At 37.1% G+C, this 27,985-nt stretch overlaps 1 protein-coding gene across 1 annotated transcript in view; it reads left to right on the top strand.

Annotated features, from left to right (window-relative positions):
• STK32B (serine/threonine kinase 32B) overlaps positions 1-27,985 on the top strand; it is a 157,334-nt gene that overhangs the window by 2,240 nt on the left and 127,109 nt on the right. Inside the window, exon 2 of the mRNA XM_057373493.1 lies at positions 26,165-26,220. Within this exon, the coding sequence (XP_057229476.1) occupies positions 26,165-26,220 (56 nt within the window). The remainder of the gene's footprint in view (positions 1-26,164; positions 26,221-27,985) is intronic.

Genomic DNA, 27,985 nt, shown 5'->3' with positions numbered 1-27,985 from the left:
AAAAAAAAAAAACAAAAAAAAACCAAAAAAAAGAACACCTAAAGAGACCGAATAGCAAGAGAAAGCGGATTTGTTTCTTGAGATAGTATAATTTTGTCAAGACTGACAATGAATTCACAGAGAACCAGAATAAGTAAGCTGTGTACAAGATGTAGGAATAGCTGAAAATAAGCTATTTAGTGTACCGTGTATAATGCCACAGCTGCCTCTTAAAATTATAAAAATGAGCAGAAAAAGGTATTGTCATTTTTATATCAATACATGAAAATGATGGACGTAGAATAAAGCATGAATTTTGGAATAAAAGGTAAAAAAAAAACATTTTTTGTCACTCTGGAAATAGTAGRAAAAAAGTTACTTACTTGGAGTATCTCTTAGGAAATAAATGTATGGAAATAGTGTGTGCAGAGCACCCAGGTACTGCTTGACAAGCCTACMGGATGTTGGTTCCACAGTTAAAACTCCTCTTTCTGGTGAGAAGAGGTGCTGATCCATTGAATAGGTCTAAAAACTGGAAGTTGTATGTAGACTCCCCATGATGCTCAGGAAAAGTTATTCTAGAGAATCAGAAGCCTGAACTACATGCTGTTAGTCCCCAGTTATTGCAGACAGTACAACACATCCTTACCACACACTAATCTTTTTAAAAGCTGTAATGCATACTATTTTTACCAGCTACATTCATTCTCAGTGTTCCATTTTCATTAGAAGGTTCTTCCAGAGCTTCACTCTTTGAATGGTCAGAAACATCTGTTTTCCTGACTAAATATTTYTTAACCTGTTTATAAGATTTGTGTTTAATCCAAGTTTTTGTTAGTTTACAATGCTCTCTTCCTCCAGGATTATTCTGGGGCTTTCATAAACAGCAAAATGTCCCCTCTCACTCTTTGATTCGTAGGGAAACCTTTTCTATTTTTCTATTATTTCTACTGCTTCATTATTTTCCATGCCCTGCATCTGTCTGCATTTGAACCTGTCTTGGTTTCACCCATAATCTAAATTACACACAGAATTGTAGGTGAGTTTTCACCCAGACTGTGTTTGAAAAAGTACATCCTATTCTTTAGTGGAAATAATTTCTAGTGCAGCCTGTAACTACATATCCCCTTTCCATGGACATACCCTGTGGATAGTTTTGTCACCCTATGGTCAGTGCCCTGCTCAGGAATTTCCATCAATGAACTCCTATCCACAGCAGAAATTTTTGGTGTTCCTACGTACAYGGCCTTTTGCATGGCTGAATTTTGGTCTATTTTCATAGCCTCAAAGATGATCACTCACTTTTTTCCTCACAACACTTTGATGCTTCTTTATCCAATGTTCTAAATTATCACCACTCTGATCATCTCCATGCCAGTTAACAAGACCCTTGAACACTTTGTGTAAGTATTCAGCTAATTCAGCTAGGTAATTTCCAGACTTAATCTTCTYTGATGTTAACCCCTGCCAGCCTATAATTCCCATTTCCAAATAACATTCTTTCCTATGTTACTGTCATGGTTAAACCCCAACCAGCAACTCATTCAGCCCTACACAGCCACTTGTTCACTCCCCCCTGGTGGGATGAGGGAGAGAATTGGAAGAATAAAAGTGAGAAAGCTCTTGGGTTGAGATAAAGACAGTGTAATATGGAAAGGAAAAGCTGCACAGGTAAACAGAGCAAAACAAAGAATTAATTCACTGTTTCCCATGGGCAGGCAGGTGTTCAGCCATCTGCAGGAGAGCAGGGCCCATCACATGTGATGGTGACTTGGGAAGACAAATGCCATCACCSTGAATGTTTTCTCCTTCCTCCTTCTTCACCCAGCTTTATAYACTGAGCATGAAGCCATATGRTSTGGGATATCCCTKGGTCAGTTGGGGTCAGCTGTCCTGGCTGTGTCCCCTCCCAGYTCCTTGTGCACCCCCAGCCTCCTCACWGGTGGGGTGGGRTGATGGACAGAAAAAGCTTTGTCTCTGTGTGAGCACTCCCCAGCAATAACTAAAACATCCCTGTGTTATCAGCATTRWTTCCAGMAAAAATCCCAAACAMAACCCCACACTAGTTGCTGTGAAGAAAATTASYTATTCCAGCCAAAATCAGCACAGAYRCCCACCTTGCCAGTTAATCCTCACCTTGTTCAGCTTTTCTTATACTTTCTTACATATCATTCCCTGAAACTGAGAAAAAACATATTTAGGCCAACCCTATCATCTACAAAATAAGTGCATCATGAAGGAGAAATATCTGGTTACTTGCATGCAAAAAATCTTCTGTAAAACCATTCTTTATATATCTCATTTTTTTTCTTCTTAGCCTAGGTTAAAGCACAACAKCTTGGAATAATCCAGGGAACAGAGCCCTTTGTTTGCCTAGACCTTGTACTCTGGCTAAAGATATAGAAAAATACGTTTCGTTTCTTGATTTTTATTGCTGTATAGGTTGGATAGAGAACTAGGCCAGGTGTGCAGTGCAGCATCACTACCTCTTATCAAATAATACACTTACATGGTGTGGAACTAGAACATTTTTTCAGACATTTAAAAAGCATTTGAAATCAGGTACTACACAAATTTTGTAGTCAATTCAGGTAAAGGRAAATCTTTTTATTTTGGTTAATACTGCTGAAGCAAAGGAACCTTACTCTCTACACCTGGAATATTTCATATTCCTATAACAACTACCCCCTCTTGAATATGTATATCCAATAACTAATATCAGGGGAGCTGTAAAAAAGTAATTTTTTCCTCATGTTCAACTTTTCAGAAAGAGAAATAAGTTCACCATTGGTAAATGTTCCCTGCAAATTCTCAGTAAATATCACAAGTAATGAATATATTAGCAATAACCCAGTGAGTGTAAAGAGTGTCTTTCATGCTGGATTTGCTTGACTGTGTTCAGTTAAAATTTGAGTCATACTTAAAATGTGAACATGAAATATTCCAAAAGAGTMATTTARAAAAGAGCTGACTCAGGAGAGATGTTWCTACTATCAAATAGTAATAACGTATTTGCCTACATTGTGGTGGAAGATACAGAGGAAAGGGTAAGAAACAAACTGTTAGAAATTAGAAGTTGCTTCTGCCAAGTGATATGGCAGTGGTATTTGATTATTTGGGGCTTAAAAAGTCARCTGTGCTATAATTACTTTTAGAAATAAGTGCACTGAGCTTTTAAAGAACTCATTCTTTATTTTTGTAGTATATGACTTTACATTTAAAATAAACATGTATTTCCAGAGAACCTTTCACCGAGCACCCTGAAGCTGCAGAGCTCAAACAGCCCTCTGAGGAGGTCACTGTGACAGGCTGTGCCTCAGTAGTGCCCTTGCATGCTGGAAATGAGACACAGCAACACGGCTTGGCTTGCTCTCCATGGCCAGACCCTGATTCTCTGCAGTGCTCGTGTCTCTGCCTCATCCAAGGAAGAGCTGAAGTCCCACTTCCTTGCCTGAGTCATGAGCCTTTATTCTGCTCTAGTACCATAACTACAGACCTCAATTTATTGTATGTACTAGAGAGTWTAGCAACCTCTGGAGTTAAATCTCCAGTTTGAAATTGTAATTTAAAATTGATTTCTACCTCTCCTCTTTAGAAAAGCCTTMAGCCTAAATGAAGGATTTAAAATTGTTGGCGAGTGTCAGAAAACATCATTATTAAATGGACAGCTGCTGGAAGGGCTTGTACTGAAAGCCTAAAACCCAGATRCAGAGCCTAAGAAAAATGCCTGCAATTAATATGGATTCAGGTAGCTCAATTCTGAGCATAATAACTGAGTTTATACCTAAGTGCAGTGAAAGCTGAAGAACTATGAAGTGACAAAGGGAAAAATGACAATAAGAGCTTTTCTTGGAACCAATTTAGAGCAATGGTTACATGTCCAAATGAGTCAGAAAAGAGAGAGTGCAGTGTCCGGTCAYTGTCAGCGATTCGATGGCGCTCATCATCCCACTGCCACAGAGCTGTGATGGAGAACGCCTGTGCAGGCACAGAGCTGCTGCACAACTCCAGTCACGAGGATAATAACACCCTCTTTTCWAACTACTTGTTTCATAAAGTACAGCCCTAAAGAACAGTTAAATAAAGGGTTTGGAATCTAAATACCTTCTGTTAGAGAAAGTAGCAAACACCATGCGGGATCAATATTTCTGCTGGATTTTCAGTTTGTTCATGGAAGTTTGATGGTGTGTTACGTTGAATTTTAATTTTTTCTTTGCAAAGATGAATATTACAGTTCCCTTTAGAATTGAATTGGATAAGAATACCACAATRTGATTTAAAAACTGCTCAAAGGCAGTTCTGTTGAAAACCACAGCTGTTGAAGGCATTATTTTATGCTGACTATCAATGTTTTAGAGAAATTAGATCCAGACCATTGGAATTTTTTTGTGTTTTGTTTTATGACCATGATGAATTTTATACAATTTTATTTTCTTTTTATTGAACTTTAGACAGGAAGTCATCATTATGTGTCGTGCAAAACACTTTAGAAACCCTAACACTGGTGTCTATAATCACAGAAGAAAACAAACCGGTGTTGAGCTTACTCTTACAGAATGAGTGAAACAGTGGGAGAACAGGCAGAAAGGAGAGCACAGAAGAACAATATGACAATTTCAGGCACCTCAGAAGTACCAACTGACAAATTGTTGTCTACAGTTCCATGGTCTGTGCAGAAGGAGGTTCAGAAGGAGTATCGTGACATTAAAACCACCATCAGCCCTTATTTTCCTGACTTGGGCTTTGGTAGAATGCATACAAAAAATGTGGGCCTCTTCCGACACTAAATGATAATTGAAGGTGAAGTCTAATAATGTATCACTCTGTTTCCTTTCTTGCAGGAAACTCTAAAGATGATGAATGGGCACTTTCATCTTAGCTTCTTGTTATCTCAAATGAGTTGCATCTCTGTTTCACCAGTTGAATGTCCTAAAAATGTTGTGCAATATCAATTTACCTCACACTGTCAGGATTAGAACAAAGATCCTTAAGATCCTTTCCAGGGAGAGCTGAAGTATTTGCCAATTTTACTTTACTTTGCATCATTCATGTTCAGCAAAATCTCTGCCAAAAATATCTTAGAGATGGACCAGATAAATTTTCAAGATCCTTCCTAATAATATTTACTCCATTTCCAAGATTTAGTTTTCTGTTTGGGTGGAAACATCCTTGTCAGGACCTTCMTCTTAAACAAAGGCATCCTATAAGTCTTTGCTGCTGCTTTTGTAGACTTCTAAAATTTGCAGAAATGTTTGGCATGGCGCTGACCTCAAAGAGTGTTAAGGAATTCCTTGTTGGCTTGCTATCCAGGAAGTGCCCAGGAGAGGCCACATTTTACCCGTGCTGCAATATGGAGTGTGCCTGGATATCAAAATAGGCTCTTTGTGTATAATTAAACATAAATAGCTCAAAGCTAAGCAAGCATCARGCAAGATAAGCTTAGAGACTCCATTTAAGATCAGGGAAAGTTCTGATTATGAAATCAGTACTTTTAAATTATAAACTCTGAAAAGACAAGATTATTGTCTCAATCCCAATACCATTGCTTTTGCAAACCCTCCTTCACAGATTCAGATGTTGTCTCCCATCCCTGCCCACAGCTGTTGCTTGCAGTGAAAAGGCTTTGCTCCTTCAGTTGTGCTGCTCTTGTTTTCTGTGTAAAAGAGCAGGCTTTCAGAGAGCTGGGTTATCAAGGACTGGAAGAGCTGAATGGGGGAAGGGGCAGCAATCTGAGAAGTAAATGTTTGKCTTTTTCCCAGGATAAATGGTTTTCAAATGTACAGAGATATTAAACTGACTCTACTCCTCAATAATGGCTTCACYTCCGTAGAGTTCAAAAGATCTCACAGCTTCCCATAGAGCAAGGGGGGACAGATCTACCTCCTCCACCTGGCTCCAGTGTGACAGACACTGASTCATGGGTAGCACTTGTCATGAAAGTGAAAGAATTCCTTGATGTGGATGTGTGAATGTGGGTTACAAAGCCAACAGGAGCTACTGGGGGAGGTTGCAGGKTTTTGTGAACCTTGGATACCATACTGTCCAATGAGTGAAGTTCAGCCTGGAATCACGTGTTGTACCTGACTGAATTAGAAAATGGCCAAGAAAATCTTGGAAAAAAAACACAGTGAGGAATTATGATCTTGTTCAGAGATACTCAGAGAAAGTGGATCCTATCTCACCAGAACTGTTTTTATACAGTATCTTCTGAGTGTGGGCATAAAACCAAAGAAAGCAGGGTTTTGTTGGCCAAGCACAAGCCTCACTCTTTTCCAGCTCTCTCATTGAAAAGCAAGCTTGGGAAGGCAGAAGGCAAAACCTTCCTGAAGCAAAAGCTGGTGGGCACTGACACCTGTGACTAAGCACTGAAAGGTGGAATAGAAAAAAGATTGTTGAGTTATTTTGGAGGTTTCAMAACATTTTGACTTAGCCAGAGTGAGCTAATGCTGAGAAGACAGGAAAGGTGTGGAAGAGAAAAGGTTACTGCTGAGATCAACTAACACAAAGCAAAAATTTCTCAGAGAATATTCAAATAAGAAGGACAACTTCTAGTTCAGTCTGGCAGAAGAGCTGCACAGAATCCTATCAGGGTAAAATATTTGAGGGAAGGAATGGAAGGTAGGGAACATCTACCAAAATCAGAAGAAAAAGCCTAGACTTTTTGGAAGGAGAAGAGCAGCAGTAGCAAGCAGTGTGCACATCAGAGGGTGAGATMTCTCCTGAGCACAGCTCTACTCAGTTTCATGAACTACTTACACTGGTCACCCTGAGTGACATTGCTCACTGCCCAATATGGGCCTACGTTGGACGATTGCCTAATTTGCTGTTGTACTTGTGAAAATCGTGTGTGTATGTTTTTCCTGAAACAGGAAAAAGYAAAAKCTTATTATTATGCAAACATAAAMAACTGGAAAGGTCARTAGAAGTTRTTTCCTTGACTARGTCATACTCTGAATTTCCTTGGACTCAATCAAAATTTGGCATGAATAGCAAATACAGGGTCTTTGCAGAAAAAGGACAGGCAGATATCTTGGGGTTTTCCTCCTATGGTTAAAGAACAACAGAGCTGATTTACTTTCTAGGGTTCAGTCTCTAATACATTAAATGTTTTGAAGAATAACTCTGGTTTTATTTGGCTGCACTTGATCCCAGGGAACTATTTCTTTTATCAGAAATGTATGTTCAAATCACACTGTAYCTGCAGATGGGCACTGTTGGGGCCCAAGATGCCTACACCTTCTCAGTACAAGAGGATKTTGAGCACTGATATGTTCATCAAGACATAAAACTGATTCTCTTTACGCAGTATTTCATGGAAAAATCCTTTTATTTAATTTTGAAGTCTTAGAAATTCACATGATTCTGTTTAAATTTTACATCACATGTACTGTTTTATAGTTAGGCCAATATATGCCRTTTATATACTTCAGTATAGTACTGTATCTTTATAAAACACACATTTCTGGAGGAAAGAGGAAAGAAAGAAGGCATCTGTTCACTCGAGTACTACCAGGCTTTCCCTTTCGGATTCCTCACTTACTAAAATCTGGCAAATACAATGAAAGTGCTGCATGTGATGTGAATTCAGGTTGTCCTCAGAAAAACCTTAATGTTATACATTGGTCTGTTCCCTTAGGCAGTCAGCATTCACCTCAAATATCCATCAAGAAGGATATGAGTAGGGCTGTACTTTTGTATTACAGAAATGAGGACTTCCTTCCTTTTGTTCCCAAATAAGTTATTTTCCACTCCAATAACTAGAAGATTTATTTACATGCAGCTATCTCTCAGCTGCTCAGTTTGGCCTCATCTTTAACTCTTTAATTTCCACTTTGACTCTCATTAACATGTATTTTAACAAGTAAATGCACCAGTYTGAATGGACAGGTCAGGATTTCTGAGGTCACTGAACAGTTCTGGTTATAATCACTGGAAATTTAAACTCTACAAAAAGGTGTTTATAAAAGTCTTCTTAATTTATCACCTCTCTTTTAAAKACTATTAGCTGTTTGTGTTTTCTAACATGGCAAGGAAAACTTACTGGAGACTGGGCCCTTACAGACATGATTTAGTGGTGGACTTGGCAGTGTTAGTTTTATGGCTGGGCTCAAAGATCTTAAAAGTGTTTTCAGCCCTAAAAAACCCACATGATTCTATGACTTCAGTTTGCTTCAATGGCAGTCAGTCCATCAAGATTCTTCTTTCCATTTTGCATATGATTTATTCCTGCTATAACTAATGGAAGATTTTTTTATGATCCGTTTTTCTCCTACACCCCTTTTCTATGATTGCTGCCACAGGTCTTGATGCTAAAGTGTCACATGCTGTAATACTTTTGTTCTTAGAATTGTTGTATTGTATTTTCTAATATGGTTATTAAGCAGAATGTAGGCACTGAAGTAAGTTTCATTCATTCCATAATTAAGACAAAGGTGTTTTCCTTTTAAATTGCAGGAACCCCTTCTTAGAAAGMATTACCAGGGTTGGTGGCAGCTTATTTACATAGGTTTTTGAGGATCTAATGGYAACTGAACATAGTTGATGAATCTGAAATTTATTTCCCAAATTTTATATCCCCAWAAATATTTTCTTTATAATATCATAACATAATATGAAATTCTCTGTTTTATACTTCATTAAACTTTTTTCTACTTTGATTTATTTTGAAAAAAGAATATTCAATTGAATCTACCGTACAGTTTATCTGACTCAAAATATGAATTAAATCAGTGCTTTYAACTTCTATCTGCTAACATTTTATTGATTTTGAGTTTATTCCCACTTTTTTTCTAATTTTCTTCTTTTTTTTTCTTAAGAAATAAATACCAATTCTAGTTCTTTCAAATTCAGAAACATTTAGATAAGTTCTACACCTGATGTACCTTTCTGCCCTGTCATTTTTTGCTTTGTATGATATTGAATAAAATAGAACAATTTGTCATTCTATTGCTAACACTGCTCTGTGTAAGAAAGACTGTTGCATTTAGTAAGATAAATATACTGCAAGGCAGCCTGCTGCAGTGGACAAAAAGTACTTTCCTTCTTTTTCCTATTTTTGCAGTGATAAGGGACCACCARCTGTTCCTTATTTAAGATATAAAAAAGCAAACTGAGATAATCCTTCCAGTAATTATTATTTCCTTTTGATATTGTTCCACCTCCCTTGCTGAGCGATGAGAACTGTTCTTAGCTCCCTTGTTAAAACAAAGATGCAATAAAATCACAGAATCACTGTCAGCCTCCTGAGTGTCCTTCACACCTTTCTGAAGCTATCTTCCACTTCCCCCTGGATTGCTTTCATATTATGTTATGAAAATTGATTTTGTACCTTTTGGGGTGAGGTTTAGATAAATCTTTTTCCAAGCTTTGTAAAGCCTGCAAATGCTTTTGGGGCAATACCACATCTTAAGCACTGTGAACTGCTACACATGTTTGAAGTCAAACAACAAGAAACSATCAAAAGATTCTTCTTGAGAAGAAGGAAAAAGTAATTATTTTAAGCCCAGCTTTATATTTGACTCTTTTAGCATGTGAAAACTACAGAAATAGAGTCTMATGAGTGGGGAATTTCTGTAAAACAAAGTTAGCTTTTATTGAGTTTGGTTTGGGCATAACATGAGGAACAAATTTGCCAGAAGTTTAATGCAGCTTCATGAGATTCTTCTCTGCCCAGCCTTGGCATGTGATTTTCCAGTAACTGCATGGTAATTATGACCTTATTGCCACATCTTTTCCTGCCCAGTGACATGTCTGGGATCTCTTGCTCAAGTTTTAAAGCTGAGTTATTAAACTAGGTTGTTTTTTTTGTTTTGTTTTGTTTTTTTTTTTAACGGTGCAAATAATAATAGTAGATGAAAATACTTTAGAAAGAGAAAAACATTTTAGTGTGAAATTCTMTGTAAAAATCTCAGTGTTGAAATAATTTTTTTAAGGATTTATTGACCTTCATTGAACAAAATTGTCAGCACTAAGTGCTATGTGATTTTGCTGGAAGGGAGTCATAGAGCAGTTATCACTTGCTGTTGATCTAAAATGTTCAGCAGGGCAATTGTTTTTCTTTTGAGTTAGTGAGCTCTCTATTGATGAACTGGAGAGGAGAGCAGCTGCCTGGGCAGTTTTCAAAATATAGGAAAAATTTATTTATAGTCATCCGATCAATCTTATCCTTATTTAAAAAATTTTTTTTTTAAAAAAAAAAAAAGAAATTTTAATGGTATAGTTTGGGAAAAGGACTGGACGTCAGGCTCAAAGGTGTTGGCTGTGGACATCCAAGTGGAGCTTGTCTGGTGGCCAGGCAAATTCCAGCTGTTGCTRGGATAGATCTGCTCTTGAATGGCTTTCACAAGGCTCTTCTGAGATTGAGGAGAGGTTGTCTGCTGTTTAGAAAAGATTAACTAACCTGTGGCAGAGAAGAGATCCCATGTTTTCAGTGTTTTCAAGCACTTTTGCTGAGTGTTACCTTGACTTCAGGTGGCTGATGTTCCTAAGGCAGGAGCCATCGGTCTGTCTCAGCGGTGAAGCACAATCATGGATTTTAAATGCATTTCTAGAAGGTGGCCCTTTCACTGTAGTAGCTGTCCATTATAGAGAAAAGATTGTGGTGTTTGGTTTTCACACTTGTGAGATGCAGAGAATATTAAATGCTTTCCTGGCCATTCAAATACTAATGAGTATCTGCAGACTGCTCTAAAATTCCTCTGCTAGATAGATCATATTCACCTTTTGATCCACAGACATATGTGGATCAATGGCATCCTGAATTTTTGAATGACAGGATGTCCTGGATGCCATAAAGATCTTCCTGTAGTGCTACATTCCAATTTGGAAAATAAGAATATACCCCAACAGATCACCCAAGAAAGATTGCTGACTACTGTCATATACAATATGTTTCTTTTAGTCTTTAGTGACATGAAACTGATTCCCAGTCTTTTTAACAACCTATAAATAAAAACAAAAAGCCCACGACTTTTTTTTTTACTATGTTGAAAGCTTACCATTCTGTACGTGAAGAAACCAAATTTGTTTAATACTATTTTCACAGACAGCCAGAAGAAGCTCTGATATACTGATTTGTCATTTTATTCTAGTTAAGGAAATATAACACAGATACATATATATTTTTAGAGACTATCTCTTTATCTCCCTCTTCTTCTCTATATATCCATAGGGTTGTTTTTTATATACTTTACTGTCATCAAAACAAGCCCAGTGTATGCAGTAGGGAACTCTAGAACTGAGTCACCAATATTCATTATTTTCATCTAACATCTATAATTAAACTTATTTGAGGTTCTTTTTCTRTGATTATACGGAATTGGTATAAGCACATTTAGAGCCACTGAATGTTTCAGGCACTAACAAGCCTTCTGCTACACTGAGCAATTTTATCCTCTGCAGCTCACTATTTGTTTGTGCTTTGCACATAATAACTTCTGTGGTTAAAATTAGAACTTATGTTCTTTCCATTAATATCTGTCAGCTACCCACCCTGTTCACCAAGTGAATMTTTTTATTTTTCYCTGTTGTGTGGTGATATGAGGTGAATCTAAGATAAGTTGTGGCTTAGATCTACTGATCTTCTGGAGTTAATGCCAATCTCCAGCCATAACCTGGGAACTGTGGCTGCTCTGCAGTCCTCCTTCTCTCCTCAGTCACCTCTGTACCAGGTGACCTGAGTGGATTTGGTTTGTTTCATAAGTGTATCTATGTTTGCTYTGCTTTAAGTCTTTAATATTTCACTTCTGTTGTGGTTTTAATCCCAGCTGGCAATTAAAYACCACACACCTGCTTGCTCACTCTGCCCCCCCTACCCAGCTGGAGAGAAAAGAGAATCAGATAAATGTAACACATGTGGGTTGAGATAAGAACATCATTGAAATAAAGTAAATTAAAACCATAATAACAATGATAACAATAACAATAARCATCACAGTACTAGATRCTAGGAAGAAAATTAACTCTATTCCAGCTGAAACAAGGACAATACCTAATCTTAGCAGTGCATGGATAAAGTGTCTGATTTCTTTATTCACATTTACTGTTTTCTTCAATGTATGGTCCCATCAGCTTTGGTRTAATTGCTTGTGGAGTGTAAATAAGCATACTTATAAATAACTTGTTAATAAGTATATAAGGATTTCCCAGAGGTAAGAAGCACAATGATGAGAGAGCAAATCATCAGCTCCAAGTAAAAAAAACCTCTGCAGTTAGGTGGTCATTTTATGAACAGCAGTCAACCCATCTTTTTCAGCCTCTGTAGAAAAACTATTATTAAACTATTAACTTCATCAATTATTTATCTGTAAACACTGAGATGAAGAAATATGCCTTGCACTGAAATTATGGAAGTTTTTATGAATTAAATTTATCTGTTATTACCAGGTTTTTTCCCTACCCTTTCTACACACCCTGAAGAAAAACAACCACCAAAAAGAAATTTAACAAAGATATTAATGATAACTAATAGCTCAGGATATTACTTCATCTGAAACTGAAAAAAATTATCATGTTTGATCAACAACAGTTAAGTCTGCAGCATGTAGGTAAAAAAAAGATCTTTTGGAGACCCTCTTTCCTCCAAAAAGGCAGACAAAGTGGAGTGGTTCTTATGAAAGTAGATGATTCATGCAGTGAATGATTAAGAGCCAAAAAGAAGCCTCTCCCTGGCTCCAGATAAAAATCCAAACTGTTAAGCTGAGTTCAAGTCAGTCCCTTTGGAGCCTCAGAGGCTGGGACTTGAGATTCCATCTCTAAAATAGATTTTATAATTTTTTAAGAAGTATATTTTATTTAAAAACATTCACAAAATGTATGAGTAAAATGCAACTTGAGGGCTGAAGTACATGGTGGAAATAATTTAACTGTGAAGGATAGATAACTATGGGTTATAGCCTAACAGATGGAATTAATGGAGGAGGTCAGCCCTCTTAAAAGAGTGTTGTGTCTTTTTTTCAAACAGTCAAGAGAAAACTGGTCAGTTTAAGAGGTGTCTAACTTCTGCTGGACTCTGAGGTGCTCTTGTGTGGCCAGGCAGTAACAGAGCACTTGAAATTTTCTTTAATTCTCCTCTGCTGGAGATCTGGCCTTTGACTGCACTCACTAAATGTGCTGTTAATTTAATTAAAGACTGCCTTTTTCCATGATGAGAAGCAGCTTTTCCTGTTGACAGTGTCCATTCTGCCCTCAGCTCCTGCTGTGCAGCCCCACAGCCACAGCCTGGGCTATATCCTGGATATTGCATCGAGCAGCTGGAGCAGGCAGGAACACTTCAGGCACACTGCTACTGCAACTTAGAGCTGGCATCATTTGTTTGAAGCCCATGGTGATGGTTTGGTTTGAAATCACTACATGGGAGGCAATCCCAATTGAAATGAGAGTCATTCTGACTCTTTAGTGTCCTTACTTGCCCCAAGTTGAATTTGTAATTGTGGTTAAAACTAGAATCTTCTTCAAGATTCCGTTCTGGAGAGAGACTCCTCATGTCTTGGGTTCTGAACTTAGAAGAAAAAGAGAACAAGTCATACTTTGTGTAGATGTTTGAGTAAAATCCTCTTCACATGGCTCCCTAACCTCCCATTAACTTAGCACCAAGACCCATTTCTGTGAAATCCAGGTCTGCAAGAACAGTGCTTTCAGAACCACTGCCCCAAGGAGCCAAGAGCAAAGAGGTTTATTAGCTTCCCCTGGCATGTTTGGAATTACAGRGACCTTTGCATGGATAAGATTGATGGATGTCTCACTGAGGATTTTGTTGTTAACTTCATTTAAAGAATTTCCCTTCACCTAGGGATCACTCTGATAAATTTTATTGCAGGAGAAAACAGTTTGGTACACTGATATTTGACGTTTTATTCCCATAGCAACTTCCCTTAGAGAGCCTTCCAGTTCAGTTATTAATGAGGTTATTTTCATAGAAACGCTGAGGGAGGTGAATATTCCCACTTTCTAGCTGAAAAAGATGCTTCATAGTCTATTATGTGTATCTTCATCTCACAGGAAAGTCTATTACAGTAAAGTGAAATTTAAATTTTCTATATTGTAGCAATACATTTTCACAAGCAGTATCTTTCTGCTGCTTATACCTGTCAACCTGTTTCTTCTCACAATGATTTCAGAGACTGTTTTTGTCAGCTCATCCATAAGTGAGCAGCRTGGTCAGTCAGAAACTCTCTTTTCTCAACAAAAGGGTGCTGTGTTTTATCACTTACCAAAGGTCTTATATTAAACATTGGAGCAGCTCCTAAAGATCTTTGCCTTAGTTTCAATGTCAATGTCTTTCAAAAGAGCTGTGAAAAGCATGGAGCTCACAGAGGCTTCCCTGCTACTCACTAACTGTGATAAGGTCCAGTACATCCATTCAATTGTTCCTTGATGATTTCTGGTGTTTCCACTGGTGCTATTAAGTTAATGGGTTTTCTGAGCCAAGTCTCTGTCCTGTCACAAACCAAAACTGTTTTCATTGCAACAAACCAGGGTCTTCAACTGACACTTTTGCTCATCTTAAAATAAAAATAATTCACTGACTTGTGAGTTTATAATGGTAAAATGTTGTAAATTGCTGGTTATAAGAGGATACATGGATGAGAAGTTCCAATTACTTTCCACTAAGCCAAGTGAGTCAATGAAAGGAAACCTCTCTACTGGAAAATAAGTTACCTGAATGCTGTATGCTATCAGAACATAGAAGCAGCCAAATCAGTTCTGTTATGAAAAACTAACCCATGGTCAYACTGAAGATTTGACACTGCCTGAATAAATCCTGATCATTTCTGTGGGGCAGTGAGGTCAGGGCTACGGCCTTAAAGCAGTTTAATTGTTAGCCAATGMATCAAACCTAATAATAGCCTGATAATTGCAGTTATTCATGTCACAGAGCTTCAGTGCAAATCTAAATATGGAGAGACTCTTGTTTCACAGAATCACAGAATGATGTGACCATTTTCATGTGACCAGCTTCATGTGACCAGTCACACTGAATTGTGTGCACAAGAAATGAACCTACCACACTGTGGGTAGCTGTTTTCAACTACTATCAAATAATTTCTGACCTTTAGAATTGTGTTGACTAGGCTTTGGTCATTTGCAGACATCAATATCAGTTATTTAACAAAGGTGAGGATTGTTACCATATTTCAGTCCATCCAGAGGATCATCTGACCTCTGATGATCTTTTTCATAGCACTGAGTTATACACCAAAATGTAAAATCCCTGATCAGCTGTTCCAGACTTTTCACAGCAATCTATTGCTATTTGCTCTTTGTTGAAAAAGAGTGGTAGGTTTGGCACTCCAAAATCCTTTTGCTGTTCTGTGAAATTTAACAGTAAAAGCCCATGTATTTGAAATCCAATGGTTTGAGGCTTTTTTAACCCGATTGATGGATGATTAACCAGACATGAGAAGATAATGAGATGTTGAAAAAGGTTACTTTAAAACTAGGCTGCTGAAGGATTACACCAAATTGACCCACACAATAAGGCCATCTAAGCTGAAGGCCCACCAAATGCATTCAAATTCTCACTCTCAGTCTGTGGCATCACATTTTCAGACTTATCAGATCAGTGACCCTCCACCTCCATGGGCATGGAAGGAGCATTAAAGGAGTGTCATTTGTGGTTGCCTGCAAAGGGTCAGCTCTGCACAGATCTTTCTTAGTCACAGTTTGAGTCTTTCCCACTTTGTGCCTTCACCATGTGCTAGTTCTGCCCCTTTCTGAACTTGCCTTTCAGCTGATGATATCTTGGGACAGGAATTATTATAAATTTAATTGACTTTTTGCAGTATTATCCTCCATTCATGCTTGCCATTGTCATATTTTGTCTCTTTTTCCTTTCAAGCCCTCTCAGYGGCTGCTGTTTTAAATCTTAGGTATTTGTCAAGGGAGCTTCACCTTGGTAATTGCCTGTACCATTAGTCATCCTCAGGATTTCTAAAGATCTTGCATTATCCCCAAAAAAAGACAGCTAAAACATAGCATTGTCTGTGCTAATTTTTTGCAGTTGACATCATCAGTGGTGACGTTRAACAGATAATCATTCTTTCCTGTTTTGTGCTGCACTGCCAGTGAGGACATGCTATGAATATGGGCTTGATTCCTACTAGATTGTCCAGCTGATTTTTTGCAATGATAACACATATTTTGTGTTCCTTGTATCTTCTGCCGACCTCTGACAGCAATATTTGACCTTTTTGTKKTTGTTTATTAAAAAGGAACTATTTAAAATTCATTTATTTAAACAAGTAACTTTGCCTTCAAATAATAGTAGTTGTACTGTAGTCTGTATTAGCTTAAATCTTTCTGATATAGGGTGTTTATTATTATTCCTGCTTATTTTAAGAAAGTTAATTCATTGCCTTGTTGGAATTGCCATCAAAGTCAAAAGACCTGCTTAGCAGATCATTTAAAAATAGTCTTTATTGCCTGTGYTYGCTTATGTGTGAGGAAAAAATGTAAATATTAGTCTCAATATTAATGTGGCAGGGATCAGTTTGATCTCTATTTTGATATAAAGCTGCTCCTGAAAGTAAAGCAAAGTTAAAGTAAAATGCATAAATTCCATACTAATAAGTGCTGTAACTTCCCTATGAAGGTGACCATCTCATTGCACCACCCCTGAAACCAGACTTCTAACAAAACCAGGGCTGTGGTGCATCATGAAGTGTCACMAACAGCTAAATCCAGTCTGAACATCCATACTACAGCACGAGGGGTGTTTGTGCTCTGCTCTGTACCCGCTCTTTGCAGCGTGCCAGACATGGTGTCTCTGTGATTGCCTCATTTTCTTGTCAGTTTTTCAAAGAACAAGCCTTTTACTGAGTGATCACATGCTCTTGCCATAGCATCACATGAAAAGGATCATAAAGGGCTAAAATACAGTGTTGGTGAGGTGGTCTTTGAGAGAAATTTGGTGTCTGTGTGTGTGTAGGGTCTAAAGAATATAAGTTAGGAAAATAGAAGTTGGGAAATATTTATATTTTCTACTTCCTCTCATTGTTGTACTGCATGAAAATAGGAATCCTTCCGGTGAACAGCAAAAAGGCAAATGGAATTTCTTGAAACGTTTTCATGTAATGAAAAAAATATATCAGAAACRCACACACTCTATGTGGACACAGAGCAATAACAGTAAAGCAGAAATCRTCACGAATCAATACTCAGAAATTTTTCATTTCAGCAGAGATCAGTGAAGACTGTTTGATTTTGTAGCTGTTTCACTTCCTTCTCCAATAAAAAAGAGGAAAAATGGAAAGAAGGCACAAAGCAAAAAGATAAGAAAGACTCCAAAACTAGGTAACTTTCTGTTTGCTTTCATTGGAGCTGAAATCACATTCTTACACAAAAGAACACAACTTTCMTATTGCTTTGTATCCTTCAGGTTGTGATTATTTATTTAAAAGAACAGTTTTTCTTCTCATTTCTTCCCACATTTGCTCACAGAAACCATCACAGGCAAGAATCAGCTTTTCAGTTACTCTTTTTTTTTCCCAGCCACCTGAGAGTACTCCTGTATGCCTCTGAAACAGAGTAACCTGTCTGAAGACAGAGGCAGTGCACTAAAGTCTCCAACTGGGAATTGTTATGCTAAAAAATTTGGACTTGCTTTAAAGAGGCATAAAGACAAGAAAATTAACTTTATTTTTTTAATCTAACGCTCTCAAGAACTGAGAGATTGCTCTCAAGATCAAGCCTTCTGATCTGTACAATTAATCTTTGCCAGTAAACACCTATTTGTGCTTGATCCTGCAGAAGGAATAGCTGATTTCATCTGATCTGTGTTAACATTCTTGTGGAGCAAAGCAGCAGCTACACACCCCCACACCTTCCACAGAGCAATAATTGTTTTGTTTTTCCACAGGATAACAATARCAGTTGCTGATGCTTCTGGTGAAGTCCTCACTAAGGCTACCATGGGGCAACCTTTCAGTAGACTTTAGGCAAAAACTAGAATTAATGACTTTTCTTACACCAAAATCTGTATCATTTTTATTTGGCTTATTGGGATACAAGAAGCTATGGAGAGAAATTTTCATCTGATCCTGRGTTCAAACAGATTCTTGTTTGCAAGGAGTCACAGGTTCCTTGTGAATACAAAATCTCTTAGTTTTTTTTAAAGCTTTTACAGAAAGCTTTTACAGAAAGAACAGCATTGGAAATACAATCATGTTCTTTTGCAGAATTAAAAGGGAAGAAGAGTTTTGAGAATCAGTCCTTTTCTACTTAGCAGCTTGATTACTTTCAAATGTWAATTTTCTTTAGAATTTCAGTTTTAGTTCTGGATGCAGCAACACATGTCTTTTTCTGTAACAGTGTAAATTATTAGCTGATTCACCAAATTCTTCTAGTTCTTATGGCAATGTTTTTATGGCATTTTGAAAAAATGTTGTAGCTCTTTCTAGTATTCATTTTAACTAACAYATTCAGAAAATTCCCCAGTCATTTAGGGAAAACCCCACTCTTCTTAACGATGTGATGTGAGGTGGATTTCACTAATTACAGTGTAGAACCCCATGATGCTGACATTGCTTTTGATGARCAAGCCATGCATGGTCTAAATGTGCTGTGAATTTCACCAAATGTGTAGCTAAATTGCATGTGAAGTGCTACCTTGTAGGAGGATTGACATAAGGAAATCAGAATTTCTGTAATGCATCACAAGATGTTCTTTAGCCCACTCTTTTATCTATGGTATCAGCTATTTATTGATAGAATATAGAAATAAGAGAGGTATAAATAAAATTACATTGTTGGTTTTCCAACACCCTGGTATTGAGGTTTTCTCTGCTTTTTGATAAGGGAAAAGGTTGTTTCTGCTATGTCTTGTTTGAAATATGACATAGATGAAAGATARCAAGGAACTCTGTCACCCTGTTTGCTTTTCTTTGAAACAGACATTTCCTCTGAAAAATATTTTAATATTTTAATATTTTTGCCAAATCAAAATGCTGCTATTTTCCTTTACAAAGATTAAGCCTTATGCTGAGGGAAGAAAAAAAAAAAAAACCAGCTGGTTTTAAAGTCTGAATGGAATTCAAGTTTACCTTTTCAGATTTCATTCTGGCACAGTTCAAAGCTGGACTGCATTTCTGTGATACCACACTTCTTCAAAGGYATTGGAATCTGCTTCTTTTATCCCCTTCTGCAGATCCAAATCTTGTTCCTGTTTACAACTCCCATAGTGTGACGTGCCCCCAGCTCAGAGAGAGCAAAGCACAGGTCAGGYAAATGCTGTGGGGACACCTGAGAAAGGCAGAGGTAGCCCAGCCAATGTCCTCATCCTGCAGGTGGCTTCCCAAGGAAGCAAAACACAGAAATGAACAATTGTGTAAAAGCCACTCTGGATCAGTCAACAGTTCTGAAATGAAAGCCTTTTGATAATACGGAAATGTTTCACTCTGATTGAAAAAGTGAATATGCGAATATGGTCAGACTGAAATGCACTGTAAAATTCAAAACAAAATTAGCTGAATTTTAAATAAAATTTGTTTGGTGAACAAAGATCTTAAATTCTTTCTAATTGCAAACAAAGTCTGAATAATTATAAAAAAATTAACATAATTAGAAACAGTTTATATTGAGACTGAAACACTCATTAATCATGAAAAATTGAGACATTGTAATGCAATTTAAATAGAAAATACCAAAATATGAGTGCAAACACCATGATTCATGATTAGTGAGATAAAACCAGCTCTGAAACATCTTTTTTTGTTGTGTATCTCTTTCTAAGTAGTAAGTTTTCCAGTCRAATAATGTATAGTAATGTCCCATTTTACTCAGAAACCTGTGAAGCTRTGCAGATTGGTATTCTTTGTTYACTTCAAAGACTTGCCTGGCTTTACCATTCTGTCAGCAGAAATTAATTCTTCCTTAGTTTAAACATTATCTTCCTTTACAAATGCACTTGCCATGAACAGAGCATGATGGAATGTAACTCCTTATGACCACCCAAACCATTTTATGACCCTCAATTTATTTTTTAGGCATTGCTCATGTTTGTCCTATGTCCGTTCAAGCAGGGGATTTTATTATGAGTATTGAATATATATGATTGTGTCTTCTTGGTTATTCATGTGTCTTTGTGGGGAAGGATAGTAACAATTTTAACAAGATTGGATGGCTGCTAAGATKTCCTGAGGTTCTGTCAGCACAGCCTGTGGCTCTCCCTGGGAGAGGCTGGAGCATCTGAAAAGCAGGCAGATGTAGAAAGAAGACTGCAGAACTGGTCACAATTCCTAATAGCAGTGCTATCCGTGAGGCTCAGGTCAAACCACACACACCAAATCAAGAAGGAAATTTAATTTAGCTCTTATCCTGTTTTCCTGATTCRCAGAAACAGGAAGCATTAAACCACCCCAAAACAGACCTACAAAGACAGCACTCAGACTTAAATAAAAATCTGTTTTCTCCACTAGTGGCCAGATCACATCACTTTGTTTCTGTTTTCTCTTGAGATCAATGAGAATGAAGCTTGATGTGTTGAAATGCTTCTTGTGTTAAAATATGGTTTTCCTGTACATCTCCTAATGCATCAATGCTCATGTTCTGGTTTTGGTTACTCCCAGACAGTCCAAATAAATCAGTGGGACTCAACCAGGGAAGGAGAGTCTGTATTTAGCTTAYCAAGTTCTTCCAGAAAGAGGTCTACTTTATTTTTCATTCTGCAAAGTGAGTGTTTGCCTGTGCTTTGGCCACATTCAATCTAATATTTTCTCTAGGAGATACCAAGTTCTTTTGGGKAATGGTTACTGAGTGTGTTTGGGCTAATCACATATACATGCAGTAAATATTTCTCAGCTGCAGTGAGAAAACAGATGTCAGCTCCATCCAGAATGCCCCCAATATCCATATTGGCTCTTTAGCTAAATGTAATTTACACTGAAACAAATGATGTGTAACATGAGACTATTTTAAACCAGTAAAACTACAAGTGAAAGGGGAAAAATGTTATGTTCCTTAGTAAGGTCGCAAATCACACACATAAATAAAGGTCTGTTGTTGATGGAACTCTTTTTTTTTTTTGGTTCAAGTGACCATAGCAATTGTGAATAATGCAGCAGAGGTGAATGCATATAAAATATTTCATTGTTTTAACATATATCATTATGTATATAATGCTGATTAAAGAAAGAATAGGATTTCCACTACAACTATCCAGTGTTTTTGCAGTGTGATTCTAAAAACCACGTAATCTGTGATGTGAATATTTTCCCCAAAGTATGCTTTATCCTCAGATAGCAATGGAGCAAGAAATATTTATTTCATCTTTCAGTAGAAAGCTTTATACCAAATATCTGCTCCATCAAAATTCCTGCAGTTGGGAAGGTATGCCTGAGAAGGTGTGGTAGGAAGTGGAAGCTGGGTTCTGTTCTCAGCTCTGGCACAACATGATGTGTGGGGTTGAATCAGTCTACTGATTTCTGTCCCTCCACTCCCACRCTCGTGTAGACTTCCCATGCTTTAAAAATTGGTTTCAGTCTTAGCAGTGCCTTTACAAAGCACTATTACCTGAACTGGCTCTCACTGCTCTCCCAGTYCCTTGTGTGTCTGAGCTCTGAGGTGCTTCCTATACCCAATTTTACAGCTGCTTGGCCATGTAATGATTCATTTTTCTACAGACAGTGGCAGAAGATATTGGAGATGTTTCTAAGGTCCCATGAGAAGGCTGTGGCAGCAGAGGGGCTCTTGTGTATAATTCAATCACAAACCACTGCTCCATCCTTCTAGATATTCCTGATAGTTTTTGAGTGCACTAACATATTTGACCAAGTATCTGTAATGGTTAGGACCATAATTTTTTGCTTTTCCTGGCAAGCAGGGTGAAAGCTTTAATTCAGCTTGTGAATCCCATTATCATCATCATGGCTCAAAATCAAACTACTCAAAAATGCTTTACTTGGGRCTAATTCAAAATTATGATTCTAATCCAAGTAAGTAACTTTTAGTGTACTTGCACTAAAGGTTGTTAATAGAGAGTTGAATCTGTGCAGTGGAATGAATTTAAGGTTTATTTGAACATGACTAAATGGAAAGAAATGAAATAAATTATTTATGTGTATATATATAGCACATTGCTGAAATTAACAGGCACCCATTTCTCTAATACCATAACATGAAACAGATGTCATAAATGCTGATCTGTTTTGTCTCTTAGTTACTAAAATATCTGGTTTATTCCATATTCTTTCTTAGTTTTGAATTAATGGTGACTTTTTAAGGGTTGAAGGTGTGAGATGGGGGAGGGGAGATTATAATTCTTAATTTTCCCAAATTGACGAAAATCAAAGAAACTGGAAAGAAATTCTCTCATAGGGTTGTTAATAAGTTTCATTCTGTGGGTTTACCTATATGAAAAATTTCCTGAAGACAATATAGAATAATTTTGTTTTCTGAAAAAATTTCAGACTCAAATCCAGARCCARTTTATAAGACCTCCAAAGTATGRYGTGATAATAAAATGAAAGAAGTGGTCAAAAAGTTGGAAACATTTTTTTTTTCTCTTGAGTAAAAAGTAAAAAGAAARYTGTTTTCAAGAGAGTAATGGTCATRYTACTRATAYTGAAGAAAATGTCCTTTGCCAGCCACGCCATTATCTCAGTAGGGTTTTGCACCAGAAAAATGTCATTAGCTACACCACCAGGCACCCCAGGAACTAGACATGCCATGTTTTGGAGGACAAGAATTTACTGCTTGTGGTCTCCTCATTGCACAGAGGGAATGGCAGTGTCTGCCCTCGATGATATTCTCAACACTGGAAATGACAGAGGTCATGATGATGTAATTCTTCTCAGAGTAASTGGTGGTATTTTGGCAATGAATTTTCACCAGAAAAGACAAAAAAAGCACGTGCAGAACCTGAAAAAAAAATTGAGGTGAACAAAATTAGACAAAAATTTTGAGAGTGTGGGATTAAAAACATCTGAGGAAAACACCTGAGGTGTATGGAAAATGTGTTACCTAGGGGGCAGTGAACTTAGTTCAACCCTTTACTGTTACCAGGGCTGTGCTGCTCCATTCTAGATGGAACTGCTGATTATTTACTCAGTGAATTTGGTATTGAATTTGATATCGGTCTCAGCTGCAAGGTAGCCCATTGTTTATTCTTTATTAACATCCCAAGGGAGGAACTTCCTCAGTTTGTGACTCTGCAATGTTGTGAGTATGTCTGAATGATCAAAAGAGACTGAGTTGTCTCACTTTAGTGAGTTACCCCTTTCCAGAGAACCACAGTGGCTGCAAACCTTGCTCATTTTAGATGCAGGCTCAGGAATGTTTACGTATTTCATCGGTCATTTAAAACTGTCTTTATTTTCTCTGCAAAAAATGCATTACAATCATTGTACCTTAATTTGAATAAGTCTTATGGGACTGTGAGCTACAGAGAGAAAATCATCATTATTTTGTTAATGAAGGTATGAAAATGTAACATCTCATTTTCTATTAAAATTAAACATAGAAATTCAGAAAATTTCATCAATTGTTGTGGCTATGATTTTTAACCACTTATTTAACTTACTAGTAATCCATCTTCAATTCCATGTTCAGTGCCTCATTTAAAAATTTCATTCTTATGGAAGTYCAATTTACAATTAAATCCAATTAAAAATTAAGTTGTTCTAGTCATTCAGAGCAATAAACACATGAAAGGAGGAAGTACAGAGAAATAGAAGTGATAGGGACACTAAAAAATATCCTTCTCATAGTTGAAGATAAATGCTTAATCTTAGTTTTACAAAAACAAAATAATTTTTCAAACTGATGCATTTCAAAACACATCAGGCTCCAGAATATAATGTAGTTAAGTATTACTGAAATGTAGCTTGACTGAAATTGAGATAATTACAGAATCTTTCAACAATTTTTCACTTGTTTGGGGAACTGGACTCAGCTGAATGACTGAAAAAAGAACAAACTCAAAATAAGCTTTTTTAAGGAATGTGTTTGCTAAAAAATTAGCAAAATAAGCAGGAAACTTGAGAAAGTTTGAAAGCAGAAGAGTCACACAGAAAACACCAGCATACTGTGCTGAATTTTTGGATTAATTTTTCCCCATCAAAGAAATGAATGAGATTAAGATGTTGTTTAGAATATTTTCAACACTGTGTTGAATTCCTACCTAAAGCATCATCTTAGACAGCCCAGTCCTGCACTTGGGAGGGATGACCATTGGGAACAGGATTTAAGTGGATGTAAGTTTATGTGGATGTAAGTTTATGTGGATGTAAGTTTAGGTGGAAGGAGGTTTTGATAAACTGATTGTCTCACTCATCAGACCAGTTCTGCCCAGCAGCAGCTACCAGAGAGTGCCCCACTGGTAAAAAGTGTCAGCAGAGACCCCAGCTGCAGGYTGCTGACAGACGCTTCTCAAACATCTGGGGTAACCCTAATTCTTACAGGATTCAGCACAATTTTTTTTTCTGACTTTCAGTTTTTCAAGCAGCTTGTAAATCCTTTGCAAGGTTATGCATTTTATTTCAGTATCCAAAATAGTAAAGCTGCTATATTCACCATCTTTTTTTCCTGAAGACCGAGTCTGCTGCTCTCAGCTCTGCCAGCTCTGGGTTTGATTTGTCTCCAGAAATTACCAGGAAGGTGGTTGCTATAGCTGCACTAATGAAAGGARCAACCATGTTTCCTTGAAGGCAGGGTAAGCAAGCATAAATAAACAAATGCTKTGTGGTGTTAATAGTRTAAATGAGATATTATTGCAACACAKAAAGYAAGATAWTAACYCTTTTCAGTGGCTTGATATCTATCCACCTTTCAACTTTCMATGCAAAGCTTAGATTGAGATGATATAATTTTTTGGCAAATATTTAAAGTATTAAGAGTTTTATAGGATTTTCTTCATCTCAATGTGAGTCACATTTTTGTTGTATTTTTTCTTGTTATCACATTTTTGTGTGGACCTGGAACAGGTTGCCTGGAGAAGCCATGGCTGCCTCTTCTCTGAAAATGTTCAACACCAGGTTGGATGGGTTTTGGGAAACACATATAGGGGAAGGTGTCCTTGCCCCTGGCAGGGGGGTTGGAACAAGATAATCCTTAAGGTCCCTTCCAACCCAAGCTATTCTATGGTTCTATGATTTTTCCAGTGACAGTCTGTCTCCACAATTCTGCCAATTACTGTTACATCATGAGAGGCACAWAGATAAAGGTTCATGGCCAAAGCCAGGAACACAAGAAAGTTTTAATTTAAAAAAAWCCTGTTAAGTTGCACTGAACTTTGTCATCTCTGGTTCACTGGATTTAGCTTTAAGTGTGATTTTTTTCTGACAAGTGACTGCAAAAACTGTATCACACATTGTCTTGTTTGTATTGCAGAGACTTTGCATCAATTTTGTTCAAGATGTTGCTGGATCTTTTTTTTTAAACCACCAGATCTACCAATGAAACAGAGATTTGAAGGTCATGSTGTGTTTGATCTCATGCAACACCAATAATAATGGCATTTCTGAGAAATGAAATCTCACTCACCCTCATGGCAAAGCACTTCAGTGTCTAGGGCTGGCTGTGCTGCCAGATTTTCATGAAGTGCAAAGTAAATCCATTTTGCTGCCAAGCTAAAATGAAATATCTCAAAATAAACTTTTGCTACATTTATGGAATAGTCTTACAATATTAGCATCATGAATTGCATTAAGGTGGGAAACTTTGGAGAGGCTGCTCATACTAGCTCATCGTGGGACAAGCTTCTATCACTTCAAAAGAACATGTACATTATCCTGAACAGTGATTACTGTAAAAACATTAACCTTATGTTATTGTGCATCAGTAGGTAGATGGTGTCACCTGGATTATTTAGGATCCTTTTAACAGATCTAATTATTTCTGGAAAATAATTTCTTGATAATTTCTTTTCTGGAAAATAATTTCTTGATAATTTCTGCATAATGCTAACTTTGTCTCGTTACTTGGTTAGGAGAGAGAATTGKKTYTTTTTGGAGATACTGGGCACTGGARGCATTGGTCCAAGATGAACTGMTGAACAAAATGAATACAGATATTTCAAAGCTTTCTCTTTGCTAACGATTAAATAAATTTGGGKTTTTAAGAGAAAAATTGAACACCACATGGTAAAAAGATATTAGCTGGATACACTGTAATTTCTTTTCTTATCTGGTTTCTGGTTCTGACTTAGAATGCTACAAATTATTTTCCTTCTCTTCTCTCCTTTATTTTGCAGTTAACTTTGACCACTTTCAAATATTGCGGGCTATTGGGAAAGGGAGTTTTGGAAAGGTAAGAATCAACTTATTTTTAGCAGTTAAAAACCTGATAGGGAAAACCTTTCTGGTTCTTTGGTGTGATTTAATTATGGTAAAAGAACACAGGTTTTGTAGCCTTTTCCTGCTTAAAGACATCTGACCATGAGTATAAACTGAGTCTGACTATTCCTTAAATTATTTCTGTTATAATACATTCAATAAAGTTAATAGAGCAAAAATTATTATGATAATTAATTGTCCCCAATGGAGATTAGYAGAATTTAGAAATCTGTCCTGAAAACAATAAAGAACACAAAGGTARGAGCAGACTACTTTACTTTAGACAGCCCACCAGAGTGATCTCATTCTTAAATCTCTGGACTTATTTATGTCTTTAAAATAATTGCAGTATTTACTATTTACTATTTACATAGATTAAATCCACTTGGGACTGTATAAACTGGCATACACCATAATTATGATCATTGAGTAAATGCTTGTTCAATTCAACAGGATTTTTTTCTGAAAGAGAGAAGATTAATGGTTTATTTACACTTGAGTAGACAACCTTTTTTTCCTGTAATAGTGATTATAACAAGGTTTTAAATTTTAATATGGGTAAATACAAAGCCATGCAGTCAGAGAAAATCATATTTTAAAGGTATCAGAAACCATTTCTCACAGGAATACATTTGAAGGTGAAATATAACTGATACTTGAYCAGGTGACTGAACAAACAGCAGCAAACCAAACATTTGGTTGTATAAAAGTGACTTCCTGTATGAAGTAATTGAAATTACAGTCTAGATCTTGATTTCAGTGATTCCTGAGTACATGCCAGGTCATTGCTGGTGAAACACTTCTGTGGTCATGCATTAAGAACACACAAAGGATTTTGCTGTTTCTTGGCCTCCATGCAGAACAGTGACTTCAACTTTAGAGAGGACAGAAACACTTCTTGCAGAACAGCATGGTTCTTCATGGCACGGTCCTTGTTCAATTCAGTAGTTTTCAAAAGAAACTCTCTTTGAGGAGAATATGATGCTTGGGCAAAATGGTACTGAAGAACCTCTTAAAAATCAGGGCAGCAGAGATCTGTGGTTGTTTATTAACACTATGATGGAATACTGTGTCAAACCAAACTGAGGTCCAAGAGCGCAAGTTACGTACAGGAAAAGAAGTTAAAGGTCCATCCAAATCATGCTGGCCCTYGCAAAGGAATAGCTACTTAGATCAGAATTCAGCATTTTTGGTGTGAGTATTTAAAATTGTCTCCTTCTGAATTTACTTAGAAGGCAAATTTTTAATGTACAAATAAAACCTATTTCATCAGAATTTCTAAGCTTCCCTTTCCAATGTACTTAGAATCACTTGTTAAACATAACCAGCTTAAAGGTCTTCCACAAAAAAAAACAAAAAAAACCCAAAACCAAACAAAAAAAAAATCTTGTTATTTACAAAGACACCAAAGCATCAAGCCAAGACCTTCTTTCAGCTCGTTAGCAAAGCAATGTCACTGGGGCCAGAAAGGCAACTTTTAGAGTAGTGGTTGGCTACCATTGATCCCTGCACTGTGCCAGTATCTTTCTGCACAATCATACACCAGGCAGGACTGCTCATGCCCAGGAGTGCAGGAAACTGCTCAGTGAGTGATCACAGACATTCTACTATGGCTTGCTGTCACTTGGCTTGAACAAAAGAATCACCAGCTTACACAGCAGCTGTGGCTGTGATGGTCCTACACAGGCTCAGAGCTCACCTCCTTTATCTCCTTGCCAGGGGACCTGGAGATCTCCTTG

This window comes from Malurus melanocephalus, unplaced genomic scaffold (assembly GCF_030028575.1).
Source record: "Malurus melanocephalus ecotype Western Australia unplaced genomic scaffold, MMel_1.1 scaffold_199, whole genome shotgun sequence".
NCBI lineage: Eukaryota > Metazoa > Chordata > Aves > Passeriformes > Maluridae > Malurus > Malurus melanocephalus.
The sequence above is the reverse complement of the archived record's forward strand: the minus strand, read 5'-3'. Positions and strand labels throughout refer to the sequence as shown.